The sequence below is a fragment of the Lepisma saccharinum genome, chromosome 2 (assembly GCF_977018435.1).
Source record: "Lepisma saccharinum chromosome 2, izLepSacc3.1, whole genome shotgun sequence".
NCBI classification, from domain to species: Eukaryota; Metazoa; Arthropoda; class Insecta; order Zygentoma; family Lepismatidae; genus Lepisma; species Lepisma saccharinum.
The window spans coordinates 199,503,777-199,515,939 of record NC_139230.1 but is presented as its reverse complement, the minus strand read 5'-3'; the positions used below and the strand labels follow the sequence as shown (position 1 = coordinate 199,515,939).

At 36.3% G+C, this 12,163-nt stretch overlaps 1 protein-coding gene across 4 annotated transcripts in view; it reads right to left on the bottom strand.

The window, feature by feature from the left end:
• Positions 1 to 945: 945 nt before the first annotated feature.
• Positions 946 to 12,163, bottom strand: part of LOC145984254 (protein DENND6B) — an 86,577-nt gene continuing 75,359 nt past the window's right edge. For all 4 annotated transcript variants that reach the window (XM_083117857.1, XM_083117859.1, XM_083117858.1 and 1 more), the window contains one exon: positions 946 to 8,728. Coding sequence is in view for 1 of the 4 variants with exons in the window: in XM_083117859.1 (XP_082973985.1) it covers positions 8,720 to 8,728 (9 nt within the window). In the remaining 3 variants the exon portion in view is untranslated. The remainder of the gene's footprint in view (positions 8,729 to 12,163) is intronic.

The window sequence follows — 12,163 nt, the reverse complement described above, 5'->3', positions numbered from 1 at the left end:
CATCTTGTCTCTTGGGTGTGAAACTCTCGTGTTGAGTCTCTCTTCAATGTGAATTCTCCCTAAATGTTTTGCACATGTTTCAAATTGGGGATATTGCCAGTGTGTTGGTTCTATATCATTGGAGGCTGAAGAGTTGCTTTCTTGGTCATAAGTTTCATGAGGGGATGTAGAAGTAGAGCTGTGACAGGATGAATGGAGCTTAAAATGTGATTATTTAGGATTTTGTGGAGGAAAATGAGCTGGTGCATGATGCGTCTGTTGTTAAGGTCAAATATTTGAGAAGGCTCTCACGGGATTCCATTTGAGGGTAACTCTGCCATCTAATTTGTACTTTTATGTATCGCAAGAATTTAATTCGAATTTGTTCTATTTTATTTGTCTTACTGGGTTTGAGGTTGCCACACTACATTCTCTTTACTCCAATTGCATTATGTCGGATACTTGATGGTGGAGAGGGGGGGGGGGGATTTTCTTTAAGTGTGCAGCTATGGAGATGCATGTAATCATTGAACAAATGATAACAGTGAGAGGAAAAAACGAGAAGTAAGGCAGTTTTCAGACCAAAGTGACACTTGACAGGCAACAAGTGACAATGACACAGGGGTTTCACACTGAAATGACAGATGACATGGGTCATCACCATGTGAGATCAACAGACGGAGGCAATAGGGTGCACACACTATTATGAAAACTATCCAGTTAGAGTGGCATGTATGCGACAAGCTGCATTTTGGCATGAAAGGTTTCATTTTTCACAGTACACTGTATCGTTGGAGTGAAGGATGGAACCCTTTGTACTTAAAAGCTGATTGAACTTGCTTTACTAAAATATATACAGCTATTATTATTATATACAAATATATTTCCACATATCATTAACTTTTATAGGTTTGATCTACTGAAATATTTGCAAAATTGTCAAATTTAATGATGCTCTTTATTTAACATAACATTATGTTTAATACAAAATATCTTAGTGTTTACCATTATCTACAAGTCCTTATATACAGGTATGTATAACCACACCACATTAAACTACCAATGCTTTTGGTAGTAACATTACAAAACCATAAAGAAGTCAGGTACAGGCTTCTGTTCAAGTTCACCTGACGCACACTTTTTATGCAAGAAACACAACCACTGAAAAGGTAAATAAATAGAATTAATTTCAACAAAAAATTATACCCTTGCCTCATTCATCACCATGGTCCCCAATTATGTTCAACTGGATAATTTAAATACATAACTGAACTTTACTTGAAAATGAATCAAATGTATGACCAACCACTTTTGTTACCAATTTTTGATTAACAATTGATGTTGTATGACCACATTGCAATGTGAAATCTGTTTTCTAATTTATTTTACACACTCTCTACACCATGATAACTGAACAACACTACAATTTTATGCAACATATACATCCCTAAATTCATTACAGTTTGAGCAAACTTATGCATTTACAGATATTCCAACAAGAAACATGGAAGAATTGATCCACTTGGTACATAGCCACAAAAAAGGCTTACCTCAAAATATTTTATAATTAGTTCTGGATGAAAAAAAGAAATATAAAAATCCATACAAATAAAAATGTAATCATCGATTTACTAATAAAATGCCCACAACAAGTTTACCACAATGCCTGTCATGATTTCATGTATATATATTACAGACCGTTCAACTCAAAAGTACACCACACTGATTGATGTGCTTTATTTTACTTCGCTTTTTGTGCCACTTTTTGGCTAATTTGCAAAGATGTGGATGAGTGATGATATGACACACAAACATCTATCCCCAGGCTGGGATTCAAACCCGGAACCCCTAGCATCATAGCATGATGTGATAACCACTCAGCCACGGCTACAATACACTTCTAAACTACTCAGCAAGTGCTGAGAATCACATCAGTTATAATCAAATTTCTCAATAAGGTATGTCATGCTACTGAATATTCCACAGTCCTTCTGAAATTATTATCTTAGCAAAATGTATTCATCAATATCATTCACAACAATGGAAGTCAACACTGGCCTCTTTCTATTTTGCTCTTATACAAGACCAAACCTATTGAATAATAATAATAATAACCTTTCAATTGCCTTTGATGATGCTCCATTTCCAAATTGTTTTTTGAAGTTTTGTTGACACTGAGCATATGAGGTTCTAATTCCACTTTATTTATGCACAGAAAGGCTAATAAGGACTGGACCTACAGTTCAAAAAGGGATCCAAATGAACCACTATGTGCATCCACTGGGTATCGAACCTGGGGCCCCAAGGTTCAAGGCAACAACACCACCACTACACCATTGGGCACATGAGTATTTTTTGAAAACATAAAGTTCAAGCTCAAACACATGTTCTTCAAGAAAGCCACATCATAAACACAGAAATGTTTGTTCCTGCATCTTTTTCTCATCAATTCATCATTTATCCACATATTCAAACATGATGCAGGCACATACTAATGATAAGGCATGTGAATGAGCAGAGTTCTAATTCTCACAAGTCCAGCTACAGTGCTGTCCTTTCCTATTCTCTACACTGTAGCAGAGGACCAACTATAGGGTGATGCAAAAGTCCGGCACCACTCTTTTAATTTGAAACAGACTTGACTGAGGGTGATGAAATTTCAGATATGGGTAATAGGGGTGAGGGCACACCAGATGAGGCTAGTGTGTATCATGGTGGCCATCTTGAAAGCTGCTATCTTGGAATTACATCCAGATTTTCAAATGGGAAGGGGGTCATGAAGCATATCATTTTACATGTGAGTTTTCTCAGAAATATGCAGTTATTTTCCCCCTAAGTTTATTTGGTGACAATATTGTCACAGTTGAAGTTGACATTTGGCATAATGTAATGGGTTGGTATTTATTTGTTCCAGGTGATCTAACATGGCTCTAACCCTCCAAAAATGGATCAAAATTGTTGTTATAAGTGGGGAGCATAGTGCCAGGGTCATTGCAGAAGATTTCAATGCCCGGCATCCAGAGAGAGACGACATCTCACATACCACAGTGTTGCGTGTAATGCAGAAGTTTAAGGACGGCCGAGAACAGCAACTACAATCGTGACATCGTTGGCCTTGGTCAAGAGCCCAAAATGCAGAACACGTTGTTGGCTTCAGTGTCAGGAGTCAGAGATCCATACTCCATGTGTTGCATACTAACAAGTGGCATCCGTACAAAATTCAAATGCAGCAGTTCTTAACTGACGATGACCCAGGTGGATACAGTTTGCAGACTGGGCTTTGGCTCGTTGCAACGAGGAACCCCAGTTCCTGAAAAGTGTTCTGTTTAGCGATGAGGCCATATTCTTCATCAACGAAGAGGTAAATAAGCAGAATCATCATTATTGGTCAGATACCAACCCATCGTGGACAGATCCTCGTAAGGAAGTCGGTGCATGCGGCAAAGGTAATGGCGTGGTGTGGGATATGGAACACCTGAATTATGGGACTTGTCTTCATCCATGGCAACCTGAATGGGAAGACATATCTGAATATTAACCAGGAATGTGTGTTCTCCAGCCTATTTCCAGCAGGACGGCGCACTACGCGTTATGTGTCAGGCAGTGGTTGGATGAACAGCTCCCAGGTCACTGGATTTTTTTAAGAGGGCTCACAAAGTGGCAACCCCATTTTCCAGATCTTACGCCCCTTGACTTTTACCTTTGGAGTCATCTTAAAGCCATAGTTTATCAAGACAAAATCACTGATCCCGACATCTCCAGCACCGGATCCAACAAGCATGTGACTCTGTTGACCCTGCAGTGTTATTGCGTGTCCATGAGGACTGGCTGAAATGTCTTGCATTGTGTGCATCACAGAACAGCAACACATAGAACACATCTTATAAGATGCCAAATGTAAACTTCAACTGTGGATATATCCTCACCAAATAAAGTTAGGGGAAAAATGCATGTTCTTATTTCTGAGTAAATGCACATGTAAAATGATATGCTACATGACCCCCTTCCCATTTGAAAATCTGGATGTAATTCCAAGATGGCCACCATGATGCACACTAGCCCCATCTGGTGTGCCCCACTCCAATTATCCATATCCGAAATTTCATCGCCCTCCGTCAAGTCGTTTTCAAATTAAAAGGGTGGTGCCGGACTTTTGCCTCACCCTGTACAATGCTGCCCTTTTCTATGCTGTACTGTTGCATATGCCAAATAAACAAAATTAACCAAATTGTGAATGCTAATAGTTGAAGTGTACTTTTAAGTTGAACACCCTGTAGATAAGAGGCTACATAAATGAGTTTACAAGTCTGAGAAAATGGAATTTCGTAGTGAAATGTTCTTCAAAATAATCCCACTGACAACTTGTTTTACAGATTTCTTTGGAACCTTCTTATGAATGCTGCTTTTCTTTTTTTATTATTATTATTAGTAGTAGTAGTAGTATTAGTATTAGTATTATGAGTGAGTTTGACACTGTTGGATTCATATTGCTGTAATATGTCATTTTAGTTTCATAAATTAGTTTCAGTTCACTAAATAAATTGTCACAATATACTTAAAGAATTTGTAAGGCAAACAACAATTAGTGTAACACATTCCTGGAATATTTTGACTACAACTTGAAACATTTTATTTTCTTTCAGTTAAGAAGCCTTTAACATCCATCCCCTTCAGAACATCATTTGGTTGTACTTCAGTACTTTCAATTCATAAAATTTGCATACATTTTGCTAGAAGCTACCTTGAATGCAAATAATTATTATAAACCACTAAATCAGAAGAAACTCCACACAAAATTTATACTTTGTTAAAATGAGTTAGTTTTTCTCACAAAACATATTTTCAACATTATATCCTATAGTCCTTATATAATCAGCAAAGCAGCATTTCATTTCTCTGCAGTCAAGCATTCAGAATTTAGCACAAGCGTTTCTCACATGATTCATGAAAGTTTCCATACAATAACATTTCAAATACTAGTCACATGTTCATATCATACCATATCATTTGAAAAAATTCATTCAAGAACATATTGCAATTGAAATACTAAAACCTTGTGAAGTAACAGATGTAAATTTACCTGATATATATTTTACTAAATCATAGACTGGCACCATTACAATATATATTTTCTCAATACCATTAACCTTTTTGTCTTCTCTTAAAACATTTGTACATCTGTCTTTAGTTCCAACTGTTGCATAAACTATATATTCTTATCTCTACAGGCAGTAAACTATTACCAGAAACAAATAGCACAAAATTCAATTCAAAACTCGTAAATACTGTACAATTTTTCGAGCATCACATATTCAGGCATGGATGAAAAAGGAGAAACAGAATCCTTCACATGTTTTGGAATTGAATCACGATGATCTGATTGTTTCAGTTCCACATCCATCCTCCAACATCTGAAGTTGTAGATGCAGTACATACAATGACCACAAACAATGTTTGGTTGTAAAAATTTGGTTTGATTTGAACTTGAACCTAGGAACACAATTACAGTATTCAACTACTGTATCTGAGCTAGTAAGCAACTAATGATTCACCACATTTTTCACTCAGCTGTATTGTACATGTTAATTTTTCCCCGTAAGTACTGTAACATATTCTCCTGTTTTTGAAACTTTAAACACTACTGTATTACACAACAAGGTTCCAAGTTCTATTCAGGCTACGTTTATGTTATGCACTCCTAATTTCCACAATTTAAGATTTCCTGTGTCAAGCACTCCATATAATAACCTTTCAAGCTACTCTATGTGTGTGTGTTTGTATGGCTTAACAATTTCACTGCATGTACAGGTAAGAACTACGGCTGAGCTGACATTGGTACTCAGTCAACACAGTGACATATCGATAGGGTCATGCATATTTCATTTTGGGATTCTCATAGGTGTAAGGTAGATGTTTCTACCATACTTTGTCATGACACGATGCAAACTTATGTGAAAAATGCAAAATAAACTCTTAAAACATAAAATTTGGAACTTATTTAACAACATACCATTTTCTGGAGTCTCAATTATACAAATCCTAGAACTGATAAATTTGAGATATAAAATCTACTTCTTTGAGAATGAACTAACTAAATAATATTTGTGACAGAATGTAAATAAAACTTAATAATTACAGAAATGAATCTAAAAATATTTTTAACAAAACTTGTCTGTGTTGGTATAGTAAGTGACATGTTTCAACATACGCAATTATTTAGCTTAATTTAAAATGTTGACAAATGTCGAAGTATAAATGTTGGCAAGAATCATTAAAAAAGGCAATATTCTTCTTTCTGTCAATATGCTTGCTGAGAACTACCAAGATCTTTTGTTTAGTGTTGTATGAGCCATTTGTAGCATTCCATCCAATATTCATTTCAAGCATAAATTATCTTAAAGCAGAGAAGCTTATGCAATGAGCATTGGAGTGATATGATGTGAATAAATTAAAGTTCATAAAAAGTTTGTTATAGTCTCACTTGAGCTGAAAAACTAACAATGAATATTAAAATAATAAAAAGTTTCTGCAAATACCTGAAGTAAAAGTTCTTGCATTAACATTTAGTCATGATTTTATATATGATAATTGATAATCTTCCTTTGATTATGGTGACAATAAATATTTGTATTGCTGTTTTAATAAACATATTATCAAAAATATATTTGTAATACATAGACACTCTTGGAAGGAAAAAAAATTCAAAAATAATATCCACCAAGAAAAAATACCAGAAATAGAAATTGTCTCCTGTAGTATGATTCATGCTGTACTAATATGAGATTTGAAATAAGCTCTTTGATGATGAAAGGCAAGATTCTATTGAAAATTATAATTAAAATGACAAATATGAGAAATGTCATCATCATTGATTCTATTCCTCCAAATACCTTTCAAATGGAGCTTGGTTATAGTCATGATGTGCAAAAGAAAATCATATTTCACACTGAAGTGTAGTGCAAAATTATTACATTTCATTAGATATTTACTTTTGTTTCTTAAGATTGTAATCTATTAATTTTGATTAAGTTCATTGCCTTCTGACTTTCAAAATTCAAAGAAAGATCACACATTTTCTAGTATAAATTATGCTTCAGCATTACAAGTGCTGTTAGGTGTGCGTGAACAAGCTGGCATGCTGGCCGTGCAGTAAATATCTCATCAGTGCATTGCTAGATTCAACGATGAAAGTAATCGATTTATTGGAAGGATGCGTGATTTATATGTTGGGAGGCCATGAAAAATATATTACAGCAGTTGCCTACTCTCATACTGTAGAGTACTTTTTTATCTGGAGGTATCATCAAGTATTGTTCTGGAAAACTGATGACCACAAAGACAACAAAAGGGACCAACCGAGATGTCCTACCAGGGAATCTATGACACAATTTATGGGTGATGAGGTTGATGCTCGGAAAACTCTGTCAAGTGATAATGAACCAGATATCCAGGTTACAAATGTAGCCATGCATAATGAGGGTGAGTGTTAGAGTCAAACAATGGCAAGGAAGAGACAGAAGTGAAAGATCTGCATTCAGTACCATCACCAAGTGCTAATATGGTCCTCACTTCATCCAGGAAACAAAAAGGAAACAATGAGAAGAACAGTTGTTTGATGGAACAGACTATCACATCGATGGCCGAGAATGTAAAATTTTTATCTGAATCTACGTCTAGCAACCAGAATAAGCACATAGCAACTTTCATGGTTTTTGTCTGGCACATTTTTCTGCATCGCACTCAACATTGAACCTCTACAGTCATTTGAGCTACATGAAGTAAATAAATGCACAATGTTACTCAATGAGAAGACAAAAGGTATATATATCTAAAGGAGATTTCACACCAAGTGACATGTTGCTTGGTCTCAGAGTGAAAAGTGGTGTGAAAATGAGTCTTAAGAAACAAATGCAATCTTTCACAACAGGTGTCCTTGGTCCGTTTCTTGCACACCCTTTTTTACCCCACTGGGGGAGGAAGTCTACTATACAGTACAATATAAGTTCGTGATGACGTGTCACTTGTCACAAGGGTGTGAAATTTCCCTAATGATTGTGATCCTTCAATTAGGCTTTGTCATAAACCATGCTGTCTTTGATAATCCATGAATGTCAATAATTGGAACTTTGCTATAGCCTAATACCATTGAGTTAAGTTTCATGAAAATATAACCTCATAAAAATCATGACTTCTTAAAATACAGAAGTAGCACATCATATGAACAAACTACTGAGAATTATTAAACACAAAAAATTCTTATGGATCTTTCTGATTCCCAATTGCATTCTTCTTATAATCTTTGAATTATTAAACACTAGTACATACAGAATAATTTATTCGATGCAATTCATGTTGTGAATTTTCTTCTTTTTGAAAATGGTCTTAGTGTGGTGTATTGTAACTGCACTCGTTGGATACAACCATGATATATCTACATACGCACACACACACATTCACGCACCAAAGCATACGTCTATGTCACAGCACCTCGGGCACCAGATACCTTGTTTATGAGCTGAAATAACACCAAGTGCTCCAATTTCATTCTAGCATCTTGGACTTCAGATAAAGTGAATCTCCCACAGAAAGTTCTGAGATAATGTACCTATTATCACTGAATTTTTCTCCTTAATATCACAAGTCAAATAAGATATGTCAAATATTTATTACTTCCATTCAAATTTTATTCAAGACATCAATACTGATTGGTAATGTGAATATCCTAAAACTCTGAATGCTCCTATGGTACCTGAAATGAGAAAATGAATACAAAATGTGGCAACTTGACAGCATAACTCACATCATATACACAAAATTAACACATACCAATAAAACTGCACTTTCACTGTACCAAATTAGTCATTCAACATTTGGTAGACAAATTAAATTAGATCCATAAGATTACAATTAGGGATATAGCTGAAAGAAAATTGTAGATGCCAAAAGAGTACTCATATAACATCTATATCTGAGTGTACCAATCAGATACAAAATGGCCAACATAAAGCACAGAACATTAATGATGTATGAGGAAGACCAAAAAGAATTGAAACTTTCTGTGTAACTCACAAAGAATTAGTATGATATGTTGTCCTGCAGATTAATTCTTATCTAGTGCACTTGATAGAAAATACAAAATATACATACCATTATGAATACAGGGCTTCAAATATTGTAAACTAGAATAGAAGTCTGATGCTGTCGAAAGATACAGGTGGTTAAGGTTTGGTAAGAATTTGTAATATAATGCTTGATTTCAGCAGGTCATAGAGGGGAAACTGGGGCAGTTACCACCAATTTTGTGACCATGATAACTGTAGCTGCATTAGAAGTTTTAAGCTGAAATTCATTTAGATACGAGGGCCACTATTTATATTTTGAGCCTTGGCAACACTGATTGAAGTTAGGCACGATTTGACGTTTGCACAGAATCGTCTGGCATTATTGACCATAACGTACTTCATATGTTTTGTCAATAGCTTCATTTGTGTTGTTTATGTTGCCTTGGAGATTGCGCGACAACAATAAAATGGAATTAACTCGTGAACATTTTTGTGCGATGATTTTTTACGATTTTCGACGTGGATTATCAAGACAAGAGTGCATCGATCAACTTACTTCCACATTTGGCGATGAAGCCCCATCCTTTGCCACTGTGAAACGCTGGTATAACAAATTTAATCGTGGCCGCCATTCGCTCACCGACGAGATTCGCGAAGGTCGTCCAAAATCAGTTGTTGTTCAAGAAAACATTGATGCTGTGCAAAACCTAATACTGCAAGATCGTCATGTGACATACTGTGAGATTGAGGCAACCATAGGCATTAGTTCCACCAGCATATATAAAATATTACATTATCATTTAGCTGTGAGAAAGGTATGTTCTCGTTGGATCCCACACAATTTGACAAAAACTCAAAAAGACACTCGCGTCAATTGGTGCAAACAAATGCTCAATAAATACAATTGTGGTGCTTCAAAAGACGTATATAAGATTGTAACAGGTGACGAATCATGGATATATGCATATGAGCCGGAACGTAAACAGCAGTCAACTGTACGGGTGTTTCAAGATGAACCCAATCCAACAAAAATTGTTCGCGCTCGAAGCACATCGAAACAAATGGTTGCCTGTTTTTTCGGGAAAACTGGTCATGTGGCAACTGTGCCTTTAGAGGAACGTAGAACGGTCAACTCTGAATGGTACACAACAATTTGTTTGCCAGAGGTCTTCGGTCAAATACGGAAAACAAACAAACGCGTCGGATCATTCTTCATCAAGACAATGCCAGCTGTCACACATCTCGTCTAACAACCGACTTTATGAACAGTAAAAAAATCGAATTGATGGGTCATCCGCCGTACAGTCCTGATTTGGCACCCAATGACTTCTTCTTGTTCCCGAATGTCAAGAATAAATTGCGTGGATAACGATTTTCTTTGGCGGAAGATGCCGTTCCTTTCGTTCAAAAACCATATTATGGAAGTGTCTCAAGAAGATTGGAAAAACTACTTTGACAAATGGTTCAAACGAATGCAAAAGTGTATTGACCATAAAGGAGAATACTTCGAAAAACAATAAAGCAGTTTTCAATGCCAAATTCCTGTTTTTTCCTTGTTAGGCTCAAAATATAAATAGTGACCCTTGTACTAGATATCTTGGACAGTTGCTCTGGTATTGCAGAGAGTAAAATTGATGAAAGGGTTTCAAGATGATAGGTGGAAATTTATCTACATTTTGGGCATTTCTAATTCTTCCGATATTTCCAAATCTCACTCTACTTCTTTGGGATAAAAAAAAAATGTCTTCTAGCAATTTTAGGACATCAATTAAGTATAGTGCTTTGTGGAGGAGGATCAGATAACCGAGGTGGAGTGGTGAAACACCAAATTTTCTGCTCTAAAGTTACATCTTTTAATCATAAATGTTCACAGCAGCTAAATACTTTGAAGGATTGCTCTAGATATCAGTAAGGTGATTAAATATGGCGAACATATAACGTACTGCAACAAAACTTTCGAAAATTTAACTGGCATGGTTGATGTGCAGAAGAGATATTTTAAAGAGTAGATATGCATATTTAATTTTTGAGGAAAACACGAAATGTGAAATAACACACTGTAATGTTCATATTCCATGTCTTTAACATTAGAACAATCGGAGCAGTCATTTTGACCGGTTTCAATTTTCTTTTTTCTGCCATTTTTTTTACTTTCAGGGCAAAAATTCTGAAAGAATTTGATTTTTCATTATTTTATACTTTCTTTCGATGGGTGTAATCAGTCTTTAAAATTTTCCAAAACTAGGGGCTATGGGAGGTCATTACCCTAGAACGACGACGAGTGGTCATTTTGACCACCATAAGAAAACCATTGGATAACACGCCATTGCACACTTATGTTATTGTTATTTTTGACAGCTGCTCTCTCTCTCTCTCTCTCTCTCTCTCTCTCTCTCTCTCTGTTGGTTGCAGCTTTGTTTTCAACTTATGCAATTGTCGCGATTGGAGCTATCATGTTCCTTTGTTATTTGATCATTCATTCACAAGTCAGTACTCAACTTGATAGGATGTCGCATCAGCGTGGGTTGCCTTCGCAGCAAATTGTGCTGTCTCTCGAGCAATCTGAGGAAGAATCAGGGTTCTGGAGTGAGGATTCAGGGAAGGGGGGCCAGATCCAAAAAAATTGTCTCATTCTCTGTCATCATCTTCCAATGAGGAGGCAGTGGTGAGTAACTAAGAAGACGACATGGCCATTGAGACAGCAGAAACAACGTCTTCATGCACCAAAGATGATGCAGGTGTTGCTTGGGCTGGTGTAAGGAAGACAAGGTTTGGAAGAGGCACTTTGGTTTGAGAGATCGTCACAGGTAATGATCCAGTGGCTGGCAGAGTAGCTGCCATGAATGCACTGAAAGAACACGGTGGTCCTACAAGCTATGCCAAAAGAAGTATTTGTGAAGGGAAGTTTCAAGCACATTTTACCTACTGTTTGATGAAGCCATGTTGCATCTAATTCGGAGGTGTACAGAACTAGATGCAATACGTCAGCTTGGAACAAACAAATGTACCCTTATGTTGCAGGAACTGGAAGCTGCAATCTCTCTGATGTATGTCAGGCTGAGGGGTTTTCACTGTGCAAGGGGAATATTAGTCGAGGATCTGTAGTCTCAAAGCTGGGGAGT